This window comes from Rousettus aegyptiacus, unplaced genomic scaffold, assembly GCF_014176215.1.
Source record: "Rousettus aegyptiacus isolate mRouAeg1 unplaced genomic scaffold, mRouAeg1.p scaffold_m13_p_6, whole genome shotgun sequence".
NCBI lineage: Eukaryota > Metazoa > Chordata > Mammalia > Chiroptera > Pteropodidae > Rousettus > Rousettus aegyptiacus.
Window position 1 is genome coordinate 36,929,886 of NW_023416309.1, and position 26,916 is coordinate 36,956,801.

The 26,916-nt window shown below is 33.1% G+C and overlaps 1 protein-coding gene across 14 annotated transcripts in view; it reads left to right on the plus strand.

The window, feature by feature from the left end:
• The window catches only part of LCOR (ligand dependent nuclear receptor corepressor), a 105,354-nt gene that overhangs the window by 49,167 nt on the left and 29,271 nt on the right, over window positions 1-26,916 (plus strand). For 11 of the 14 annotated variants that reach the window (XM_036223659.1, XM_016164171.2, XM_016164159.2 and 8 more), the window contains 3 exons: window positions 16,740-16,872; window positions 21,480-21,767; window positions 24,587-24,680. In XM_036223659.1, coding sequence (XP_036079552.1) covers window positions 16,740-16,872; window positions 21,480-21,767; window positions 24,587-24,680 — 515 coding nt within the window. Of the gene's footprint in view, window positions 1-16,677; window positions 16,873-21,479; window positions 21,768-24,586; window positions 24,681-26,916 lie in introns of all 14 variants that reach the window. The other 3 variants (XM_016164164.2, XM_016164166.2, XM_016164167.2) reach the window with 2 other exon arrangements.

Sequence of the window (26,916 nt, forward strand, 5' to 3'; positions counted from 1 at the left end):
AATAATTAACTAGGTCTCAAACTGTTTATTTTAAGTATGAAATGTATGGAAATTCAAATAATGGGAGTCCTCTGTATAAAAAGAACAGTGACAGGGATTTGGGTCAAGTAGTTACTAATTCATGTAGATTTATGATGGACTATGGTTTATGCTTTAGTATAAGATGTTTCTTCATAATATTCAAGCACGAATGCTGTTTATATTCAGTCGCAGAAATTGGCTGTACCTTTGGGTTGCTGTTGTTTTATCGCATTGTGTTAAATAAAGATAAAGAGAATTTTGGTTTAGAAACATTTCAGTTGTTGGAAACATTAGTAATGGTTTACTGTCTCATGTTTCTTTTTATGGTATTTCTATTCCTGTTTTAAAGCTTTGGAAACATTTTGAATTTCTTTCTCTCCCTTGTACACTTCTAACTTCAAATCATAGACCAGTTCTGTCAGTTCTTCCCTCATACTGAATTTTATTCTTTTCTTTCCACAGTCATCACTATAGTTCAGAATGTTAGCATTATTTCTGAACTGCTAAAATAACAATTTTCTTCAGTCTGTTAAACACTACTACAAGGTTAGACTTCCCTCTGACCCTCACCTTTCAAATAGTGTGGAAATGTTACCCTGTACTCAGTTTCCATTGACTTTATCATTGTCTTCTGGATTGATTAGCCAGTGCTCAGTGCTTCAGTACCCATCACAGTTCAGTGCACTTCTCTTTTCTAATGTTGTCCCACTAACTAGTCTTCTATATATTTTACTTTCACCCAAACTGGTCTGATCATTTGTTACTAAACAACATGCTTTTACTGTTTGGACTATGATATTGCATACCCGTTATTCTCTCTATAAGAGCTTGAAACTCTCTTGCTCTTACTCTTAGCTTAAGCCCCTCCTTTCCTGTAAATGGTATACCTCTATCCTTATTGCCATTTCAACCTTCCATACTGTTGTAGTAAGTATTGTCTGTTGTTTGTTAATACTCCGCCATATTTTGTTCATCCTTTTCCACTTTGAATCCTGTATTCATTGCTACACTGTCAGCTTCTAAAAACTGAACCATATTATGTTTCTTTGTACCCTTGCATGTAGCCACTCTATCACTGTTTACAATTGTTGGCAAGTTGCTTTAAACTCTGAAAGCCTGTTAAGAGCTTCTTAGTGTTCTTTTGTGGCATCTTTTTCTTGCTTACTGCATGGAAAAGTTGTTGCTGTGGTCTGTTTTCATTGAATTAATGAGGAAAGTGTTTTGAAATTTAATGTGGTTTGAAAAGAGAGAAACCAGAAAATTAAGCAACTGCCAATTAAGTTGAAATTCATCATTTTAAACTGTGTATGTGTTTATGTTTGTGTTGGCATTGGCATATTGTGACTATTCAGCAAGTCATTTTAATAAGTTTTGGTAGAATAGGAGTGACTATTAATTACCTTTTTTGGGGTTAGGATTGGGAGGAAAGCCCTTCAGTGTTAAATAGCTGAATATAGTATATTCTTGTAATATTGAGTTTTCCATTGCTATATGAGGGTAAAATATTATAGAAATAGTTTTAGAATATAGAAGTAGCAAGGCATGGAATCAGGTAGCATTTAAAATAGTGGTTCTTACTTTTCGTAGTTCTACAATTTTTAATTGGTTTTCTAATTAGAAAGAATATTTCCATTTGACAACATAGCTAGTTCTGGAAAAGTTAGACACTCTACTTGTATTTGGCTTCTCCCCCCCCCCCACCCCCACTTCCCCCAATACAGCCATAACATGTATAAGGAAAATAGGAAAAGTGAAATCCTAGAAAATGTAAAATGTTAGGTATATATATTTAGTTGTGTTAGATTTAAAGTGATTAAGGTGGAACTCTTTTGCAGGCACTTGAGGCATTTCATCTGAGAAGGACTAGATTCTGGAAATTAAATATATCCACTGGGTTGAGGCTTAGACTTTAAGGCCGGCTTAAGATTCCAAAAAAGGAACTCTCTGGAGAGTTATGATAACAGCCAATAGATGGCAGCAGAGCATGATGTTGGAATCTTGAGTTTGAGGTTGGCATGGTGAGAAATCTAGATGATGTTTGGAAAAGCCATTAGAAATATTGGTCTGATTTTAGGAGAAGAGATGGAGGTTATGTATAATTTTCAGTTAATTGGATTTTCAATGGATATTGAAGGTGTTAAAATGGATAAAATACATTACTTATGTTTACTTTTTAAAATACATAGGTAAAAAAAAAGGAAGCCTTCTTGGAAAATAGAACAGGGTATCACTTAGAGATTAGTAGAGCAATTACTGATCTACACTTCAGGATCCTATAGCAGTGAGAAAAATACAGTTGACTCTTGAACAATACAGGTTTGGACTACGCTAGTCTACTTATATACAGATTTTTTTTCAAAGGATACCTGTATTGTTTTCCATCTGTGGTTGGGAACCTACCTACTGTATGCCATTTTATATAGAGGACTTGAGCATCTGCAGATTTTGGTATCCACAGGGAGTCCTAGAATCAGTCCCTCACAGATACCAAGGGACAACTTAAGTTTTAGGGGAGTCAAAAGTTATATGTGGGTTTTTGACTGTGCAAGTGGTCAAGCGCCCTGAACCCCTGTGTTGTTCAAGTCAACTGTATAACTTGTACAGGAAAGGCAACTGACATTTTTTTTGAGCTGCTGCTGTCTGCCAGTTACTTTTATTTGTCCCTGTTTAATTCTCACAACAACCCTATGAAGTTGGTTAAAGACATCATAGTTTCGCAAATAAAAAAATGGGAAGGGTCAGAAAGACTAAGTCAAAAATAGGATTTGATCCATGTTTTTAGAATGAATGTATTTTGTGATTACAAAACTAGAAACCAGGAACACGAAGTGGAGAGCAAGAATTAAGAAGGACTTGGAATCAGTTTGAAAGAGGGAGAGAATGTTAATGGACACTAGTGTATTGGAAATAGACAATCTCAGTTGTGCTGGGAATCTCTTAATGAGTGACTGCCTGCCAGGCTGTCTTGCTTCTTTCCTTTTCTGTTTGTTGGGCATGTAGTAGGCACTCTGTAAAACATTTACTAAATGAGTAATTAAGAAGTCAGGAGGTATAATAAATTTGGAGAATTATAATATTAATAGCTGTTTTGAGTGTTTACATGTGTCAAACATATATACACAGTTCTCTGTATGTTCACTCATGTAGCTTTAATATTTTTTTTAGCTTTTTAAAAAAATAGAGACTTATAAAACAGTTACAAAAATAATTCCTGTATACTCTTTACTCAGATTGCTCAAATGTGAACATCTTATGTAACCACAGTACAGTTATAAAAATCAGGAAATTAACATTGATACAATACAATTGATCTGCAAACCTTACAGAATTTGCCGGTTAGATTCAATCTAATCATACTTTGTATGTAGTTGTCATGTCTTCTTAATCTCCTTTAGCTTGTGGAGAAGTCCTTTGAGAGGTTGTAAGTATCTTTTTGTTATGCCAGTTCCCCATGATACACTAACTTTAGCATTCATTGTTGAATCTTGCTAGAAAAAAATCTTTGTGTATTGTTTCCATTATTTCTTCTACATTCATTAGTTGGAATTCTACTGTAAGGAAGAGCTATTCTTTTTTCCTCCACTTATTTATTTATTTGTATACCCATCATTATAGGTTCATGGATTCTTATTTCATTCTGCACTGTATATAATTCATTATAGTTATTATTTTGTAGTTCACATTGTCCTAGCTTTGGCCATTGAGAGAGCCCTTTCAAGTTGGTTCCTCATCTTTTTTGACATGTTTCTATCTTTTTTTAGCACATCTTTACTTTTTGGCATTAAAAAATGTTTTAGGTTTTTTTTTTGCTTCTACTATCCCAACCCTGGATTCTCCAAGGAACCTTAGTGTCTTCATTTGGAGAACTGTATGAGAAAACAAAGTATAGGTACTAGGTGTATTCATTGGTACTAGACTGTCATTGGTTCTAAGCCTCCTCAGTTGTTTTTACACATGGAAAGTTTATAGTAAGAACAGATGCTAAATCTAGTTATTATTTTCTCATTGTATTCTACAACATGTGTTTATGTTGATTGTGTTAGTTTGGGTATATTCAGTGCTGTTTGATATGACTTGTCTGTCATCTTTTCTTAGAGTACCATAAATCAGTAAGTATTCACAGTTCCTACTGTATAAAAGAAACTGTGGAAGAAAAATATCAGTATAATTCCTGTCTATTGGGAAAGAGAAAGAATAAACAAATATGAGTGCTTCAAGGTTATGTATGAGATTTAAATAGATATAGGGAAGAATTAAATGGATACCACAAGTTAGTCCATGATTAATTAACTGTAATCAATTGCTTGGTTAATTGTACAAATCTAAATGACAAGACCTAACCTTGTATTGCCAGAGGCCTTTTTATATAGATTATTTTAAAAGATTAAGGAAAACCTCAACACAGTGAACCAGTGCTCAGTCTGAGATCCCATTAAATATGAACTTTGGGATTTTTTTTTGTTTTTATTCCCAATCTGTGGATTTCCTCCCAAAATAAATTTGGATAAACCATTAATTGATGATTAACTCTGTTCAATTTTATATGGTCACAGTTAACCCATAGACTAATCATTTGACAAATTTATTAAAAATCTGGTTCTATAATAGGCCAGAGAGTATACCAAAGAAGTAAAAGATCCCCTTGTTTATGGAATTTTGGTGAGGTCATGGGGAGCTAATTTAATTAAAGAGACTTAAAATTATGGAGATTTAAATAATCTATTCTACACATCTAGAACCAAATCTCTAATGTAGGTAGGAAACATTAAGAGTAAAATCTCTTTTCTTATTCTCATGTATATTATTTTGAAAGGTAGCGGGTAATACCAGAAAACGAAAGTTCTATAACAATTGAGAGGTGCAGTGGATGACACTGAAGTTGCTTAATCAAGGAGATGGAGCTCACCCTGTACCTTAAAAGGACCTGTGTTTTAGAAAGATTGATTTTGGTACTCATTTTTAGGGGCAGTGGAGAAGAATTTATAGTGAGAAAATTATAGGAGGTTTTTGTAATAATCAAGAAAATGAGTGTGAGCTAAGGTCCTGTCTGTGATCTAAGGAAAGGATATACTTAGAGAATCTGGAACAAAAGAATTATCAAAACTTAGTGATTACATGAATATATATAAGTAAGGGAGAGGGAAGTGGTACTGACATTAGGCTTTCCAAGCCAGGATGATTTAATGTGGTGAATGAATAGAATTTAAGAAGTGAGAAAGGGAAAGGTCCAGTGGCCAATTTTTATGGTGAGGATAAAATGAGGTCATTAGCTCAGAACAGTTTTTAGTGGAAGTAAGCTTTAATTGGAAGTGTCTAGTAGACACGATGGTGGAAATCGAATTGAAATAAGAGGTCTGAGCGGAATGCATATTTGGAGGGTTTCTGAATACATGTGGAGATTGGAATATTTGAGCAGATGAAGTCTTTGGTGATTGGTAATGCACAAAATACTTAGAGTTGAATAAGACCTTCATTTTAGGAAGTAGAAAGAAGAATCAAATTGGATGAAAGACAGAATCATAGAATAAATGAGCTGCCCGTCTTGGATCAGGTGTCTTCACAGTCCCATACTGTGTGATGATTAGGGGGATGGGTTGTCATGTTTGTTGCAGTAATATGGACTCCTATGCCATTTCCCAAAATAGGCCCTAAGTGGGTTGAGCAAGTACCCCAATAATCATTTGACCACTTACATGGGAATTTATTTTTGGATGCTCTGTTCTATTCCATTATTCTCTTGTGTCCATCTTTATGACAGTACCATATTGTTTTGATTACCGTAGCTTTCTAATATGTTTTAATATTAGGAAGTGTACTGTCTCCAACTTCGTTTTCCTTTTTCACGATTGTTTTGGAGTTTTGTATTTCTGCAAAAAACACCATTGAGATTTTGATAGGGGTTACATTAGAGCTGTACATGATTTTAGGGTAGTATTGACATCTTAACATTGCCTTTTTATTTCTACATTTGATATTAGCCAAAAGACCAAGAAGCGATGCCTTCCTTCCTTCCTTCCTTCCTTCCTTCCTTCCTTCCTTCCTTCCTTCCTTCCTTCCTTCCTTCCTTCCTTCTTCTTCCTTCCTTCTTCCTTCCTTCCTTCCTTCTTTCTTTCTTTCTTCTTTCTTCTCTTCTCTCTCTCTCTCTCTCTCTCTCTTTCTCTCTCTCTCTTTCTTTCTTTCTTTCTTTCTATCTTTTTATTTTAAAATTTTGTTTGCCCGCCCCCCCCCCCCCCCCCGGTTAAAATCAACAATGATGTATTTCACTCTTAGTATGTCAAAAGCACCAGCTATTTTCAAGAAATTTATAGCCTAGTGGAAGAGGTAATAAATACATATACGTAATATATAAATACAATATAGGTTATAAAACTAGTGCTCTCAGAACAGTATAGATAAAGTGCTGTAGGAGTTTAGAAAAAGGCAAGGTTACCCTTAGCCCTGGATTATAATACTGTTGTCTCAAACGTGCATTTGGATTTCCCTGTGTTTACTATGGTCTTGGGCATAAATGGACATTCAGAGTCATGGAGAGCAGATAGAAATTCAAAAATCTTCTGATCAAAATTGGGTTGTGGATGAAAATTGAGAGAGTTTAAACTTTTAATTTCCAACCTGTGGAAGAATATAAGAAAGCATTGCTATTGACTGTGGGGGTAGTTTACATTTATCTTTTAGTGTTTTTAATAAACTGTACATGTACAACAGAAGAAAAACTATAGTAGCAAGTGCTGGTTATAGATACTGGCAAATTAGGTATAATGGTAGTAATAATCGCTTGCCACTTACGCTAATTTCCATGAACAGTAATAGCAGTTAGATATACTGATTAGAGTCACTCATGGTAAATTTGTTGTACATTTTAAATACCATATTTAATTCTTCAGGTTTCAACCTTTGCATTCTGTTTTTTTTTTTCTTTTAACTTTATAGTCTGCTTAACAAAATTGAAGATAACTGACATACTGTAAAAATTGCATTAAGCACAGCAATTCATATTTCGTTAATGTAAAAAGCAGTCATTTACATGAAGTAAGGTTTCTTTTTAGATAACTGACCTTAAAGAGCATGAGCATTTAAAATGGTGGAGCCATTTTCCCTAAGACTTGCTGGCATTTAAAATAAAAAGATGTAGGAGAGTGGCATTTAAATCAATAAGTTGAATCTTGTCAGTTCTTTTTAGCTCATTGCTTGAAATGTCAGTAAGCCATGGGTAGCAGACTTGGCTATAGCTATAGGCCCATGATCTACGCAGGTAGGTCTCTCTTACAGAGTTATTCTATACACATGCTTCTGATTCCCAGATTTTCTATAACATATAGTATAAATTTTTAAAAACGTATCGTTTAAATTAATTCAGGCACAGAGAAAGCATGATCTTGAATTAAGGCAGGAATGACTCTAAAATGTTACCCCTTCAGTTTCGTGTCACAGTCCTGAAATATGTAGGTCATCTTACTTTTCCTAAGTGATGTCATTATTTCTTCCATTTCTTTTCCTGAGATAGTCTTTCTCAAAAACAATATAATCAACTATGTAAGCATCTCCCCCATTTTTAGCCCCCAGAACACCCACACTCATATAAGGTGAAAAATATTAGAGTTACAAATAAAACTTTAAAAAATATTAATCTTTATTTTTTCTGCGAAGTTTAACTTTTAACTGTTTATTGCCCTAAGAACTAACTTCCATGCTGACATAATTTTTCTTTGGTAATGTCCTTGCTATTTCAGTGGCACTACATTTGTTATAGTTCTTGGAGAACTTTAATAATTCTCTATCTCAGGGGTCAGCAAACTATAGCCTGTCTCCAGATTCAGCTCTCAGCCTATTTTCTGTAATGCCTGCAAGCTGAAGAATTTTTTCTCTTTTAAAGAAAAGATATAACAAAGGCTGTATGTGTTCTTCAAAGCCTAAAATATTTACTATCTGGCCCTTGACAGAAAATTTCTCATTCTGTTTTGAATATCTTCATCATGTCTTTGAGATCCTAATAGAAGCCTGAAAGTTAACTTCTACATCCTATTTATTATTCTCTTTGCTATTCTTCCTCAAACTATGTATCAGAGCAACCCATAACACACGCAAATATAATTTAATGGCAAGACAGCTGGGATTATGGAGGAAAAGGTGGGAGAGAAACAAAGGAGATCTGGCTTGTAGGAGAAAAGTGGGGTTCAGCATTTGTCTACCCTACTTTTTTTAGCTTTTTACTTAAAATAATTTCACATTTACAGAAAAATTACAAGAATAGTACAAAACTCTTCACCTAGATTCACCAGTTAACATTTTGCCACATTTGCCTTATTTTTCATTCTTATTTTTTCTGTCTCATAAATATTACATATGTTACATATAGCACACATATGTTTTCTTGAACATGAGAGAATTATTTGTAGACATATACCCTTCATACCTCTTTACTCTTAAAGATTTCCATATATATTTCCCTGTGTCTTAAGCAGCATATCCACTTACTTAACTACACAGTAGTTAACCAAAGATAAGAAAAGTTAACTTTGGTATAATATTATCTAATCTATGAAATTGCATTCGAATTTTACCAGTTGTCCTGAAGACTAGTTTTTTACTCCCCCCTTTAGTTCAAAATGCAGTTTAGGCTCCCTCGTTGATTTTGATTTTTGTTACTCCTTAGTCATCTTTAATTTAGAATGATTCTTCAGCCTTTTACCTATTTATTTTTAATAACATTGACATTTTGGAAGATTACAGGCCATTTGTATTTTAGAATATCTCTCAGTTTAAATCTTCTGATGTTTCTTCATGATTAAATTCAGGTTATGATTTTTTAGCAAGAATATTAAATAAGTGATGTTATATTTTTGTCAATGCATCACATCATGAAGCATACAGTGTCAATTTAGTAGTCAGTAGTAACTGTTGGGCCATAGTCAACTGGTTAATTCGAGTCAAAATTCAGTGATACATTCAGTATCTAGTATCTTTAATACCCTGAACCTATTTTTAATGATTTATTTATTGAGGTAATATTTATGTACAAAAAAAAATTCATCCATTTAAGTACAGATTAATGGATTTTGATAAGTGTATACTCCTTATAACTACCAGCATAATCAAGGTATGGGACTGTTCCCTCACTCTAAAAAGTGTTCTCATATCCCTTTGTAGTCAATCCCTTTCCCAGACTCAGGTAATCACTGTAGTTTAGCCTTTTCTAGAGTTTTCCATAATAGGAATTATATAGTATGTAGTCTTTTGTATTTGACTTCTGTCACAACATAATTTTTTTGATACTCATTCTTGCTATATAATCTTTTGTCTTTTTTATTGCTGAGTAGGTCTCCATAGCCTGGATATGCCACTATTTATCCATTCACTTTTGTATGGATTTTTGAATTAATTCCAGATGTTGTCTATTAGATTTACATATAAGTCTTTGGGCACACAGAAGGGAAGAATTTGGAGGGCTGGGAGAATGGGGTGAAGGGTTAAAGAAATAGAAATTAGTAGTTGATTTATGGTTACAGGGATGGGGAGCACGGTATGGGGAATGCAGTCAGCAGTAATGTAATGGCTATGTGTAGAGCTAGTGGAGAAAAAGAGTAATTGGGGATTGTTTCATAGTCTATATAAATGTTTAACCAATGTACTAGATACTTCAAATTAATAATAAAATTTTTTTAAAAAAGAATAGGTCAGCAGTCTAGACCACTGTCGGCTCAAGCTCGCTTACTTCTTACACACGCACAGGGGAGGGGAAGGAGAGAGAGAGAGTCAGTCAGTCAGTTTTTGAGCATATATTTTCATTTCTCTGGGATAAACATCCAGAATTAGGATGACCAGGTGATACTGTATTTTTTTTTTTTAATCTTATGTGCAGATCCCACACTTAGACGTGCTGGTGTGCAGTTCGAGTGTTTTTGTTGAGTTTTAGATGTCATCTTATTATTTCAATGGGAGAGATCTGAGGACGTTTCTCACTGTTTCCAAAGATCTGCAATTGTATATTTAACTTTATAAGATACTACCATATGGTTCACCAAAGTGACTGAACCATTTTGTGGTTCCATCAGCAATGTATGGGAGTTCCATTCTACATCTTGCCAACATTTGATGTTGGTCTTTTTTATTTTAGCCATTTTAGTGAATCTGTAGTGGTACTACATTGTGACTTTACTTTTTATTTCTCTGATGACTAGTGATGTTGAGCATCTTTCTGTGTACATATCCTATGCAAAACATTTATTTGAAATTTTTTGCCCATTTTAAAAAATTTATTAAGCTGTAGTAGCTTTTATATATTCTGTATAAAACCCTTTATCAATTTTTTTCTTTTAAAATTCATGTTTTTCCTGTTTGAGAAATCTTTGCCTAATTCAGTGTTAAACACAAAATCTCATTTTCTTCTAGAAATTTAGTATTAACTCATTTTGACATCTGATTCATTTATAGCTAGTTTTTCTATATAGTGTGAGGTGTCGAGGTTTATTATATTCTCTAAGATCCAATTGTTCTGGTAGCATTTGTTGAAAAGACCTTCCTTCCCCCTACTAAATTACCTTAGCACCCTTGTTAAGTCTGTGACCATATACATGTGGCTGTATTTCTGGACTCTGTTCTGTGCCATTGAACTATATGTCTGTTCTTATTATCAATACCACAATGTCTTGATTATTGTATCTTTATATCTGGAAATCAAGTAGTACAAGTCCTTCAGTTTTGTTTTTCAAACTTGTTTTGCTCATCTAGGTGCTTGACCTTTCTACATAAGAGATTTTTAGAATTTTGATTAGGAATGCTTGAATCTATAGATCAATTTAGAGAGAAAGGCTACATTAACAATATTGAATCTTGCAGTTTATGATCATGGTTTATCTCATCTTTATTTATGTCTTTGTTAAGTTCTTTCAGCAGTGTTTTGTAGTGTCACATTTCTCTTTAGCCTGAATAATTTCCTTTAGTATTTCTAAAGGAAGATAGCTACTTTAAGTTGTAGAGAAAAGTACAGTCTCCTTATTTAAAAACATCTTTTGGATATTTGTTTTATTGTTTTCCCCCAAAAAAGTAGTAAAGGATCATAAGAGTATGTTAACATGGATTATGTAGGTAGAGATAACCAAAGCGTAGTAAAGAACTTAAGGTCTTTTCTATTGAAGATCCCAACCTGTTCAGTATTTCTCTTTTCCTGCTTTGGGTGATCAATCATTTAGATCACCAAGTGTCAGCAGCTTCTGCAGTTCTATTTTTCTCTACTTCTTTCTACCACCCTCACAGATATTGGGAAATTGACACAAACTGATAACACTAACAGAATATAGCAACTTGAGTTTAGATCACCTACACTTTTCCCTGAAGACCATGTTCAAAACTAAGTTTTACACACAAATTCTTCATTTGTGCCAGCACTAGTGGTTAGAAAATGAAACATCCTTTTCATAATGACAGTAAAAATGTAAAATAATAAATGTATGGGAACTGTATGAATAAACAACAATTTTAATTGTGATCTATTAAAGCCCACTGGGTAAATATAAAGCAGTTCTTAAAAGAGAAGACTGAATATTTTTAAGGATGTTACTTATTCCTGAATTGCTTTCTAAGTATAACATTATTTAGATCAAAAACAGTTTTCTCTGGGGAGCTGATGGTGGTGGGAACAAAACTGACTAAGCAATTTTAAATGTAATCTGAAAGAATAAAGCTAAAATGGCTAGGACATTTTGGAAAATATAAATAACAAGTGGGGATTTGCCTTCCCAAATACTAAGACTTATTGTAAATATAAAATAATTAAAGTATGATACCGAGGATGCTTTTTTCAGTTATTTTTTAAGGAAGGAGCTTTTAAAAAACATAATGACTATTCCCTACCCCAGAATCAAAGCTCTGGGAGTATGTTTAGGTATATATTGCTTTTAAGAAGCTCATAGTAGATTCTGATATGACAGAATCAATCACCTCTGGCTGTGAATCAACCAGTCTAGGTGGACCAATTCCTGAATCTTGAAGGAAAACAAACTCCTATTAGATACAAATTTCAGTTCAGATCTCCAACTTTATTTTTGTTTCATTCTGGATCAACCGCTTGTTCTTTAATAAGTATGGATAATAAATAAAACAATTGTTTTTGATTTACAGAAGAGTATGTCATATCATTTTGTTATATTTTGTCATACCAAATGTGATGACTCCTTTTGGAATTTAGATGTGGGGGAGGGGAAATGACATGAATTGTTTTCTTTAACTTCCTGTCTCCTTGTGATTATATTAGCTTTATTAGCTCTATTGGCTTTGGTTTATTTAATTTTGGTACATGTATGTACAGTGAGGGAAGATGAACTATATTTTGTTTATACATAGTTATAAATTTTTAGCATGGTGACCAATGTAGTTGAAAAAAGTAGTGATTTTGTGTTATATTTTTCATCTTTGATTATTCTGGATAAAGACAAGTGAAACAGCCATTTAACTGGTGAAAATCATTTTAAAGCAACCATTGAAACTCTAGAAATAGTTCATCTTAAGGGGATATGGCAAATGGAGTCATTCATAAAAAATCTGCTAAATCTCTGTAAGAACAACAAGAATCTGTGGCATTTGAACCATAATTCACTCTTCATCCACTTCCTTGAGCTCAGCTTCAGAGCTCTGCCCTGAGCAGGAAGGGAAGGCAGACTGTGGACATCTCTCATATCTTCTAGCTGCTTGTTGCAGATGCTGCTTCTAGGCAGGTAAGGTAAAAAGGCCTAGAGCTCCCTTCCCCCAGTCAGCCTTTATGCAGAGTGGAAGTCTGCTCCAGAAGCAACAGGCTGATAATACTGGCTCCCAGTTCCCTTGGACCAGCCCACATTCATAGGCAAAAGTTCTGTGCCAGGAGGGGCAAGTCATCTAGTTCCTGTGCAGTGGCACATAGGTTTTTCTTAAGGAAGAGGCAGGCCTTAAGAACAGAACTCTGTAACTTTCCCAAGGGAACTGACTTTATTTGAAAGAGCTTGCAAAAAGATACTGGAAATGATGATTTTTGTGGTGAACAATTAAGAGGAGGCTGGTAGCTCCATGATAATATTAGCAACAAGTGAAATGGCAAACAAGTTAGAAGTTTAACAGAATCAGAAAAAAAGACAACTATAAGAAGAACCCTCCTAGGGTTGGAGCTGGCCTTAAAGACTGGCAACACCCTGTCCCCGCAAAGAAGGTCCTGCTTTTATTGGATCAGACTGTGGTGTAATTTATGCCCCAGATGTGGAGAAAACAGTAGAACAATTTATAGTGGCTAACAGCTAGGTTTGTTACTACTACAGGCAGATCAGCCAGAAACTTATAAAGGGAGAGACCCAAGAAAGAAACTGCCAAAGAGAATCCAACTGAACTCAGTCATTCCTGGTCAGCAAGAGACTGGATGCTTAAGACAGCATCCTCTGAGAAAGTGATATCACAGGCTGTTCAGTGAACTAGAGATAAAGAGGGACATTTTCTAATGAATAAAGGGTCAGTCTATCAGAAAGAAGTACTTAAATCCTCAACAACAGAGCCCCAAAATGCATGAAGCAAAAATGCAACAGAATTGAAGGGGAAAACAGATAATTCATTAATGACAGTTGGACATATCAACATGCCCTTTCTGTAATGGATAAAGCATTTAGGCAGAAGATCAACAAAAATAGAAGATTTAAATAACACTATGAATCAACTAGACCTAACACATCTATCTGTAGAGCACTCCACTCAACAAGAGCAAGGTTGCTGAATACAGTTTTCTGTAAAAATTAGTTATATTCCTGTAAACTAGCAGTGAACAATCTGAACATAAAGTTAAAACAATTCAATTTACAATAGCATCAAAGAGAATAAAATAGGAATAAATTTAACAAAAATATAAAAGACGTACACTCTAAATTGTAAAACATTGGTGAAGGAAATTAAAGAAGATATAAGCAAATGGGAAAATATCCCATGTTTATGCTTTGGAAGACTTAATATTAGGAAGATGGCATTATTCCCCAAAATAATTTGCAGAGTCACTGTATTCCTCATCAAGACCTTAGCTGTCCTCTTTGCAGAAATTGACAAACTTGATCCTAAAATTCATATGAAAATTCAGGAGACCCTCAGTAGCCAAAACAGTCTTATAAAGAACAAATCGGGAGTACTCACACTTTCCAATTTCAAAACTTACTACAAAACTACAGTGATCAACATAGTATGTTACTGGCGTAAAGATAGCTATAAAGATCGGTGAAATAGAATTGGAATGTCCAGAAGTAAAATTTATGGCCAGTGATTTTTCACAAAGGAAATTGGGTCCCTTTCTTAAACCATATACGAAAATTTACTCTATGGATCATAGACCTAAAAGCAAGTCCAAAAACTATAAAACTTTTAGAAGAAAACATAGGAGTAAATTTTCATGACCTTGGGTTACCCACTGGTTTTTCAGGTACAATACCAAAAGCAGAAATGACAAAAGAAAACAGATAAATTGGAATTCATTAAAATTTAAAACTTTTGTGTTACTAACAATAGCATTAGTGAAATGATAAGAAAGCTCCAGATGGGAGAAAGTGTTTTCAAATCATGTATCTGATAATGGAGTTATATCCAGAATATGTCAAGAATTCTTACAAATCAACATTAAAAAAGTAAATAACCCAATAAAAAACTGTCCAAAGCATATGGATAGACATTTCTCCAAGGAAGGTTTTTAAATGGCCAATAAACACATGAAAAGATGTTCAACATCGTTAGTCAGTAGGGAAATGCAACTCTAAATCATGAGATACCATTTCTCATGTACTAGGATATTGTAATCAAGAAGGTAACAAGTGTCCATGAGTCTGTAGAGAAATGGAACCCTCAATGCTATAGGCAATATGAAATAGTGCAGCTGCTTTGAGAAATGTTTGGCACTTCAAAATGGTAAACATAGTTAATGTATGATCCAGAAATTCCACTCTTAAGTATATATCCAAGAGAAATGAAAATACATATGCATACAAAAATTTATGCACAAATATCAAAAGCAGCATTATTCATATCACAGTAGCCAAAAAGTAGAAACAATCCAAATGTTCATCAACTGATGAATGGATAAAATGTATATTCATACAATAGGATATTATGTGGAAATAAAAAGTACTACATGCTATAACTTGGATGACTTTGAAAACATTCTAGAAGTCAGTCACTAAGAAACCAAATAGCATATGATTCTATTTATACGAAATGTCCAGAATAGACCAGTCTATAAAGACAAACGTCTTAAGATGTTTGCATAGGGAGAATGGTAAGTAACTATTAATGGGTACAGGAGTCTTAGGGGGCAGGGAGAGAAAATATTCTAAAATTAGTTCATGGTGGTGGTCCCACACCTCTGTGAATATACTAAAAAAAAAAAATTAAATTTTACACTTTAACTGGGTAAATTGCATAATATGTGTTATATCTCAGTAAAACTTTTAAAACAAAACGTAGGTGTGACTATAATCCATATGAACTAACTAAAAGTAATCTGTATATTTCGGAGTCCAGATTGATAAAATTGTTAATAGTTTGATTCAAGAAAGAACATGTAGCACCCGCCTTACTGAATGCTAGGTTAGTTGCTCTGTGTTGATTTAAGTAGCTCGAATGCTACATAAAATGTAGTTTTACTGTAGATATTTTGTTCAAAGTCTCATTGAACTAACTACATGTAGGACTAAAGAGTTAAGGACAGTTTATGACATGTAATGTCTTTTTTAAAAATCACTAAACAATGAAATGGCATTAATGTATAACACCACTGAGAATTTTATTGGACTATTTAATTAATACAGGCATACCTCATTTTATTGCACTTGGCTTTATTGTGGTTTATGAGTGTTATGTTTTTCACAAATTGAAGGCAAGGCCCTCTCACCAGCAAAAAGATTACGACTCACTTTATTGCAGTGTGAGAAACCAAACCTACAATATTTTCAAGATATGCCTGTACCTGTTCCTAATGCCTTTTCAATGTTAAATCTGTATCAAAATTAAATTATTTTAATTGTGATTCATTTTAAAGGTTAACTTTCTTAATAGTTTCTTTAGTCCATAAGAGAGAAAGTTTTTAAATACAACTATAATAAAGGTTTTTGTAATGATTTATAAAAATTAAGATAGTTTGTTTAAAAAGTTTTAAACAAATGTGGCAAACAGTATGTTCTATATGGAAACGTTAAGGGATCATTGTTTTAGTTTGAGTATGCAAAGGAGTTCTTCATATAAACTATTTGTTTATAATATATAATTGATGCTAAATGTGTCTTTGCAAAATATGTGTTTTGGTTGTGCTGTTGACACAATTTGGGTGATAGGAAAATCATAACTTGTTGCAGATATCACTGAGTGTATTTAAAATCTTTGAGGAAATCATTTTGTGAGTTATCTATAACATGCCTTCAATTCTGAACTATTGCTATAGTGTAATAAGAACCAATATATTTGAATGCACAAGGAAATTTTTCCTTTAGTAATTACAGTTTAATTAGTGTTTACAAAACTCACAACCAAAATACAGGGATAAAAGCCACTCAAAGTGTATATTTATATTCACTTTGCTTTTGTGGAGATAAATTTTATCTTAGTTTGAAGTTTTAAAATATTTTAATTAAATCGATTTGTATTATCTGTTAACATTTGTGTTTGATTTTGCAGTTTTGCTTTGATACTAAATGGAGAAAGATACTTGTGCAAATATGTCACCAATATTTTTGCAGGGACACTTAGTTGGTCTGGATGAACCAGCTGCGGAAGCTGGGCAAGAAGCTCTGCTTAAACAAGAGCAAGCAAAAATCATTCGATTCGAGAGACAAGCAGAAGAGTTCCTCAATGCAGTCTTTTATAGAAAAGGTTGGTTCTAGTAAAGAATGACACTTACCATCTGCCTGTCTTATCTAAATCTCCTTAATTTCAATGTCATTTTTTAAAGTTATTTAAAAAAATATTTTTTTTATTGAAAATACACTTTATCATTCTTTATATTTCTTTGGTCAAGTTAAATTTGGAATAGAGTCAAGACAGCCCCTCTCCCTCTTTTTTGCTCTGAAGTGATGTTGCCATGTAAGTTTTAGTTAAATAGTTATTAAAATTATTATGGAAGTCTGAAAATGGTAAGATCTTAATACACGGTATTTTGTGAGGCAGATTTTTTTCACATGAACAGTCACCTTTTATCACTGATAACCATAAAACCAACTGTAAAATTGTAATTTCTCACTGAAATACTGTTTGGAGAGAAAATGTACAGCTATGTTTTAAAATTAGATTTGCAAGCCTTTTTTTCTCCTTTATATAGTCTTATTTCGCTAAATTTTTAAAATTGGAAAAAGAAAGTCATTATTATAAAATAAAACATTTCCTCATACATTTGAAGCGGCATTTAATAACTCTGCCCCTTATGTTTTTTCAATTTATCTTTCTCCTTGAAATGTATAGGTTTCTTTTACATTTTTCTCTATCCATAAAGCATAATTACTATCAGCCAGACAGACCTTCAGGAAGCTTCTATTCATGATCCATTCTAGTGAAGAATCTTTACCTTCAAGATATTCTTCCTAAATGGTTTTGTATTCCCTAGATATGCCTTTCCTCTGGTTCCAAGATGGAGGTTCCTATGACAGGTTCTTAAAAAGAGGTTTCCTATAAATTCTTGATAATCTTGAATGTTCTTATTTAATCTTCAGCAGAGTCATTGATTTCATTTTCTTTAATATTTCTTCATATATATTCTAGTTTACACTTATCATTCATCTGGAAATTCCCTCCTTTCCTCTGAAGTTTAAAAATGGATGTTTGCCTGTGCACTAATTAAAAGGCTGATGATAAGTGTTGATTGTAATGGATTGGTTACTGTTGGAGACCAGCTGGGCTTCTGCTTAATGTAATCAATATTTTCGAAAGGGAGTATGAGGCGAAGTGTCATAAAATTAAGGGATGCACAAGATTATTGTGTGCATTGAAAGGGGCACTTTATTTTTCTTCCATTAGATCCCTCGACAAAATTAAATCTTTTAATACATCCTCACTTCTCTTTTAATACCCTTTTGTACCCTCTGACCTAAAGCTCAACCAAGGCTCCTGTGCTCACCTTATCATCCCAGTAGAGTATCCTGAATTCCAAATTCACGTTCAAGATATTCTTAGTTTCATGAACATTTGATTATTTTATTAAAGTAAATTCACATTTTAACTATAAATGACTGGATAGATCAGTTCTGTCAGTTTATTAACTAAATGAATGTCTTTACAGCTCCTCTCTTCCTCTCCTTTAGGATGTGTACTAAGTCATAAATTTAATGCCGCAGCAAATATCATTAACTAAAAAGATGAACTCCTTAACTTATATGGAGGAACCACTTTTCATCTACTCTGTGCAGAGGGAGTTAAGGTCAATCATGAGCAGACTCCTAAAGAGAATTCTAGCCCACTTCTCTATTAGTACCATCCCTTTGTCATATAAGGATAACTTACAAGTAAGGCTTTTATAATTTTACGTAGAAATCAAACTTTTGGAAACATAGCCTTTAGGGGAGGAATTCTTGGAATCAATCTTAGAATAAACTTATTTAAAATTGTAGGGTAAGGTTAATATTGTGTATTTGATAACTGGCGTATATGCTCAGAAAAAGAACTATTGCTTTGCAATTAGAAGTTCCCCCTAGCTTTATATGTTAATATTGTTATTTTTAGATATTTTATTACTCCTCTGGGAAATGTTTCAAAGATGAACATTAATACTCTCCACATTAATACCAGAAATGTTTAGTGTTTAGAAATATGACACAATTTAGTCTGAAGAGACTATTTTGTTTTTAATAAATAATTTGGATATTTGAATTTGTCTTTTACTTCCAGGTATTTGTATGTTATAAATAATTAGTTAGAAACTTAGATGCAATAAAAGTAGGTTTTGGTGGTATGGACTGAATAAATTGCAATTCAAGAACAGTATACCTTCCATAACTATCACAATCATATTTCTTTTCAGCTTGTTTTGTCACGTTTTAGAAAATTTGATACTTTTCTAAAAATTGGATTTGCATTTTTAAAACATAAAAGTGGCTGCGAGTTAGCATTTACATATTTTTCCGTACTTTTAATTTTCATCTGATTTGTCATTTTTATTTGAATCAGTTGTGCATGTTCCTCTAGGCATGGCTAGGTTTATAGATGTTGTATTTTAAGTGAAGGAATGAAATGTGTTTAAGTTACTTTCAAAAGACATAGAAATTCAAATGGCAGAGATGTCATCAATTCATAAACACGAATTGTGTTTCATGATTATGTTAGCCATTCAACACAGACGCAAAATGTGCTGCAGCCATTTAAAGCTCAAAGGTAGCAGTTTATGGTCTTTATCCTAAAATATTTGACTCATACACATCTTTTAATTATATGTACTAATCTAGTTAAACACAAGATCTCATAAATTACTTCATTTTGCTTCCTATTTGGAAACTTTCTTTTCTGTGTATTACATATTTTCCAACTTTTCAGGGAAAAAATACACTAATATATTAAAATTTGAAATTATATACAGTCTTTCCATTTGAAGGACCATATGCTCTGTAAAAAAAAAAAAATAGATCTTAAGTGAAAAGTTGAATGAATATTAATTTGAAACCTCAGTAGGTAGAGGTTTTAAAAGCAGTGTATGGCCGAATTGTTTATTAAAACATTTAAGGTTATATAAATATCTAACCACAATGCTGAAAATCTGAAACTAATACAATGTTGAATGTCAACTGTAAGTAAAAAAAACATTTAAGGAACCATTGTCAATGATTGTAGCAACTTCTGAAACTTATCCCTATACCATCTAGCATACTCAGAGTATAGAGAGGAAACTTAAAGTCAGAAATACTTTTTAGTGGCAGAAATATTATCAGTAGAGCAAAACTTGTTATTAAACTTCAGAGAATTAAATAAATATTCTGACTTTATGACCATCTTCTGGTATTAAGTATTGACCTTCATAAAAGAATTGTCTGTTTTTAGGAGTCCTATGAGGTTTGGAGGGGGGTGTGTGTGTTTTGTGAAGATTTTAGGTTTTAATAATGAGTCAGTTTTTTTCCTGAGTTTGTAAGTCAGCCTGTGTTCCATCCAGGTTCAAAATATTATGGTGAAGTAATTTACCTTCTGTATTTAATCTTTAAAAGACCAAGGAAACTCTGGTTTTCTGAGAACCATCTCCTCAAGCCTCAGAAGTGTGGCGGAGAAGATCGCAAATGAAACATTAAAATCAGGGATGGGGGAGTTTTAATCAAGGTTGTACTATTAATCCCATCTATAAAGATGTGAAGAGGCCACTTACTCTTTAGATCACATTTCCTTTATTTCTTAAAGAACCATCTGATAGTAATTTATTTGATTGATCCATGTATTACTCAGCTAATATGAAAGCAGACTTTACAGAAGGCAAGATTAGGTGTTGAGTATACAGTGGCAGTTTCTGCTCTCAGGAAACTCAGAATCCCTGATAACGTGGTAATGATAGAGATGGATAATACATTTATTCAAAACATTTTATCTTTATTTTTCTCCATTTGACCCGCAGGGTCCCTTTTAGTGCTGAAAGTTTTGAGTTAATAAATTCATATAGTCTTTATTTTAAAGACTATATTTAATATTGACTATATTTAATATTGACTATATTTAATATTTAATATTGATTAGAAATTGAAACTTAGATGTTTATTTCATTATTTCTTTAGAGTGTATTTAAAGAACTCATGGAAAATGTGTGTATGATCTTAGGCATTTGAGATAGAGCATTTTTAAACTTCTAGTCCAAGGATTCTAAAGTTATGGTCCCCTGACCAGCAGTATCTGGAAACTTGTTAGAAATGCCTTGAGCTCACCCTAGAACTGCTGAGTCAGCAACTGTGGGGATAGGACCCAGCAGGCTGTTTTTACAAGCCCTCCGAATGATTCTGGTGAACAATAAAGTGGGAGAATTATTGCCCTGGCCTATCATGGACCTTAATATTATCTTTTATAATCTTGGTATGCCTTCAGTCTGTGACAGAAAGTGAATTAAGCACTTATGAACTGAGTAATAAATCCAGTCTTGAAGAATTCAGGAAGAAATGGCTATGGAAAAATTAGGGGAAACCAGATATCTATAGATGGTATATGGGGAAATAATTATTTCATAAATGAAGGGTTTGGGGATTTCTGTATCAGGTAAGTGATTCTTGGCCGTAAAGATATACTATTTGTCCCTTTGTCTGATTTCATAATCCTGGGGAGGTGTTTAGAAGTAATTTCAAGAAAATATTATTTTTTTAAATCTGCAACTTAAGCTTAGAGATTAAAATAAAAATGCAGTTATGAGGAAATGCTATTTTAGAATATTGCATTTTAAGAAAAAAATGAAATTTTCTGTTTGCTTGAAAGCTGTCTTTTTTTTTAAGTACATTGTCCCACTTTAAAAGTAAACAAATCTTTGTTTACAGACAGTCCCTGGGTCTCCGACCCCAATATTCCCCTAGTGGCCCGTGAGATCATGCAGCGAATGATCCAACAATTTGCTGCTGAATATACCTCAAAAAATAGCTCTACTCAGGACCCCAGCCAGCCCAATAGCACAAAGAACCAAAGCCTGCCGAAAGCATCTCCAGTCACCACCTCTCCCACGGCTGCAACTACTCAGAATCCTGTGCTCAGCAAACTTCTCATGGCTGACCAAGACTCACCTCTGGACCTTACTGTCAGAAAGTCTCAGTCAGAACCTAGCGAACAAGGTATGGTTTGATGTCAAGGTCGCCTCTGTTCAATCAGAATACTTTAAATTGGGGAGAAAAAAAATTATTAGTAGGTAGGGCACCAGCAGCAATAATAGAGTAAAAACTAATGTGACTCTGCAATGATAGAGATATAGTACAGGTAAAGTGGGTTACCTTGCCCATCAGTAGTTTGTAGTCATGATTAATGTAAAACCCAGGAAAATCAAGTGGTTACAGTTGTTAATGATCTTTAAGTTACTTGATATTTATATAAGCATTTTATACTTTCAAAAATATTGTCATATCCATTGTTTTCAAAAGCCATGTGAAAAATTAAGTTTTTTTCTTTATCCATCAATGTTCTAGGATTAGCACCTTTCTGATAAATATGTCTTATTAGGTAGAAGTTATACTCTCCAAATGAGATCATAAGGCAAAAATGTATTTTTTGCAATTAAAAAAACTCAGGGTTAGACAATAGACACATTTCAGGCTGTTAGGTGTATTCAGTATTTAATAAATACATAAAAACGTACATACATGTACTGTATTGTGAACTAACCCTAGAGTATTTCCAAAGGGTAATTTGTTGGAGAGAATCCTAATTAAGTGAAGAGGTTATCAGTTTCACTTAGCAAATATTTTTTGGATTTGAAAAGTTTACTCTCTTAGATAGATTAAATATACCTATTGCTTTGTGATCTAATTTTACCTTTAATTCACAAAGATGAAGTGAACTTTTCGACTCTGCCATTGTTTGAACCACAAAAAATTGTAAATTGGTCTATACTATGAAGATTTTATTGTCTCATAATATTCAGAAAGCTTAAGAGATGTTTGGGTTTATTGGTGAGAAATACATGTTATTTTTGCAAAGTGAATAAGTTTAATTCTTATAAAAAACCTTTTAAATGACTTCTTTTGCTTATTGTAAGTTATTTATGAAGGATTTACACTTAACGGACTGGCTGTAGTTGCTTATTAAATAAGTTTTTCTTTGCTTTTTTTCTGTTTCTGTGTAGTGCACAGCAATGAGAATCTCTTTAAGTTCTAAGAGATTTCCTAGCAGACCTCTGTGTTCACATTGATCAGTGTACCTGGTTATCATAGTTGCAAAGTTGGTTCTTTTTCTGTTTTATTAAGGATCGTTTTCTTTAAAACAATGGTAGTTTTCATTACAATCTCTACTCAAAATATGCATTAAAAATTTCAAGTTGACAACAGAAGAATGATAGCATAGAGGTTGTTTTGAAAGTACTAATAATAGAGATAAACATACAAAAATAACACTTAGTCTAATTTAACTTTTTATAGCTCTGGTTATGCTTAAGATGTATGTTGTTTTGACAGCATGTTCTTACCAAGAGAGAAATTTGGACTAGATGATAGGATTACTTCAAATGAAATTAAAAATTTTTAATTATATTTTCCTAATGGATTTTAGTGCTTCAACTTATATCACAATATTTTTAGTGGTAGATTTAAACTATGTTGCCTATTTGATTAGATAGATTTAGAAGTCTTTAAATAATACTGTCTTTTGTTGGAAATATTTAAGCAGTGTATTTGCATGTTAGATAACTAATTGGATTAGATATCTAATAGGATACTTGGTTTTATACAATTACAATTATATATTTAGAAATATTAGTGACTCTAAAAGGCAACAATTATTCTGTATAAGTGTGGGTTTTTTTGGTTTATAAACTCAATTACATATTTATTTCTAACAGCTTGAAATAAGAAGTGACAGTACCTTCAGACATAAGTCCTATGTGGGTTCAGTATTGGGGTGAATTTTAACATAACTAGATAGCAGGGACTCCCTGCTGGCCAGTTGAACATCAAAGGCACACTGAATATTATCTTCCTCTGTTAATTTTGGACATATGGCAACTTTAAAAGTTGTCCAAATTGTGAGTTTTCTCTTCCAGACATGTCTTTGAAGGGAGAAAAATCTTTGTGGGACAAGAAAGTCTTCTCATTATATGTCCTAAAAATGTGAATTTGTGATTTGGGGTAGCTTCTGCGAAAAAGATCTTAAACCTTTAGGCTCTCATAGGTATCAAGACTGTTTCATTCCTTTATCTTTCCTTAAACTTGGCCCACCAATTTATAATAGCTTGTTAATGGGAAAACTTTGCCTTCATAAATATCAGCAAGGGAATTTTGAATCTCTGCAGATTTTTCCTAAAAATTTGACAACAAAAACACGGTTTTTTATAGATGTGTCCAAAGAATAATTAAGATACATGCACATTATAAACAATTAACAACCGATTCATCTTAGACTCTCTCATATAGCATATACATGTAATTTGACCATATAAACATATTTTAAAATGACTTTTGCATAATTTAAAATTTCCTAAGTCCAGTTATGTACTTTTAGTGTTTCAGGTAGACTTAGCTTTCAAGAAATTGTTTTATAATTTGTATGACGTGGCATTAAAAATTCATATTCTTTGATCAAATTAAATTTAGAAAACGAAATCTAATAGTTTTACTGCTGAACCTCATACTATGTAAAACTACTGTTTCTAATATCTCACTGTATCTTAATATCTGCAGTGATACGCTTTACCTTTTCTTTTGCCCTATTAATAAAATATTTAACACTTGGAGATACTATATACAACAGGCTTTGCTAAATTTATGTTGCTTCAGGAGAAGCAGTGTCCTGATTCTATTAATGAACTGATTTCATAACTCACATGCATGGTTAGTAGTTTATCTGCGTAATCGACTGGGCCTGTTGCTTTGTTATTTTTAGCTTATTGAGTTTACATTTGATTCTAGTTTTTAATATCCTCAGGTGTTTCTTTGTGTCTCTACAGACGGTGTACTTGATCTGTCCACTAAGAAAAGTCCATGTGCTGGCAGCACTTCCCTGAGCCATTCTCCAGGCTGTTCCAGTACTCAAGGGAACGGGTAAGGGAAAATATTTGTAGCCTTCCACAGTTTTATACGGGACATTTTATCAAAGATCGATGCCAGTCTCCCTTGTATGTTTTAAAAATCCTTCAGGATAACACTCTTGTAGGTGGGCCTTTAGTAAAATTATTTTCAGTTCATCAGTCTAGTGAAGCACAGTCTGTGAAATCTAGAATTGTTTAGTATAGATGAATTTTGCCAGTTTAGTATAATTAGTAAATAGTCGGGAATATAATGAGAATGCCTTTGGGTTTTTTGGTTGTTGAGTGTTCTGGACTGTGCCCCAACCTTAATAATTCCAGAGTTCATATGTAAAGGCAATATTATGTGTGCTGAAGTTGTTAAATAAAAATTGGGCTCCAGTATTTACCTTGGTATCTCTAATGGAGAGAGAGAGGGAGGTAGGGAGGGAGAGGGAAGGAAAAAGAGGGGGAGAGAGAATGAGAGAGTGTATGTTCGCACATGCACGGGCTATTTGTTTTTTTCTTGTTTGCTTTGGTTTGGTTTTGTTTATTGATTTGAACTGCAATTTTAACTCTGGCAGTTCAGAAGATATAATTGTATGTATTTTTACTTTTTTTAAGTAAATAAGACTGGTTGTAAATGTTGATGGGTGACTATCTTCTGCTGACAAGACATTATCATATGCTTAGTTTTGATAACTGATTTTTGCCAAGTAAAGTGAATTTTCTGACTGTATAATTGTACAGTGTAAGACTTGTCTAATTCTCCCTCCGTGTGTACATGGTAACCACTTAGAGAAATCAGGTATCAATGAAGATGTTTAGGTGCCATATGGGAAGGGTATTTCCATAAAACTGTTGTGACCAAAAATCAACTTGATCTAGATGTGAAAAATAACTTCAGTAAGTTGATTCAGTTTAATATTTAGGTTTGTTTAACTTTTAGAATATCAGCATGGGGAATGGAATATCAACACAGATGGTAAAGCGATAAGTAGACACTAAATGAACTAACCTCTTCAGCTTACTCTTACCTTCAAATTAAAGGATTTCTTTACTGCCTTCTAAATTGATCCTTTTATTTTCTCTAAAATTCCATCAGTTTCCTTTCTCCGTCCTCCTCTGTTTAGTCTAAAAACTTATTAATGTAATTCATTTTGCATAGTTTACCAGTCTTTTTCCTTAAGCCCTTTTCACTATAGTTTTTACTAGATACAAGTCATCATGGTCCCAAATCATTGGGTTCCATTTAGACATCAGAAAACTTGAGTTGTATAATTAAGGACACAGGTAGGAGAAGCCTAAGTGTGGTCTGCATGAATGAATCCCTTGCTTAAGATTCACTTTAAACTTAGCCGCCAGGTCCATGTATTATTGTATGGTTGAAGTTGTGTTTATCCCTCTGAATGGAAAGAAAGTATTTTCTATGTGGTATTGTTTTCTGGGTGACAGAAACACCAACAGTACTGTCCATCTCTTAGTTGAATATTTATTGTTATCCTTATTGTGTAATTTACTGTTAACAGCACAGAGTCCCTGTAGACTTTTGGAGTACATAGCTGGTTTATCATTATTTCTGCAAAGTTCCACTTTTGTGCCTACTTAATGTAATCATTCCCCTTGGGCATGCTTTACTAGTTGCCAGTTTTATCATTGATAATCTTTCTCTATTGTGAAAATGAAAACCTTATGAATTAACTGCGTGAGTAGTAGACTTTTTAATCATTATTTGAAAACTGTTCATTTGAAATTTCAAAATTGATGTTTGGTATTTTAAGAAGAGAAGTTTTCTTTTTTTAACTAAAAACTGCTACAAAATTATTTATATACCTGCGACAATAATTATTTTCACTAGCTAGAACTTAAGGGACAAATTTTGGAGACAATAAAGTGCAGTTTCTTTAAAGTTTGGATTATTTCAAGTGGAGAATCAGTGGTACTCATATATATCTGCAATTAATAGTGTTTTAAAATGAAGAAGTGTGGTAAGTTATAATACAATGGGTGTTTTGATTTGGGGTTGTTTTTTCCTCTTGGGGCTTGTAGCCTTATATTTTCCCCCGAGCAAAATAAATGTTATTTGGAGTTGTTTGATTTTTGGTAATGAGCATTAACTTGTTTGCGGGTTAAACGAGCAATTATCTATGGGTTCCACCGATGTAAATGTTTCCAGTTTTATAGCTGGTTGTCATGAATGTTGGATATGTTGCATTAAAATAATTTGACTTACTCTTTTATTACTGTACTTGTTTAGTGGTAACGTCACATTG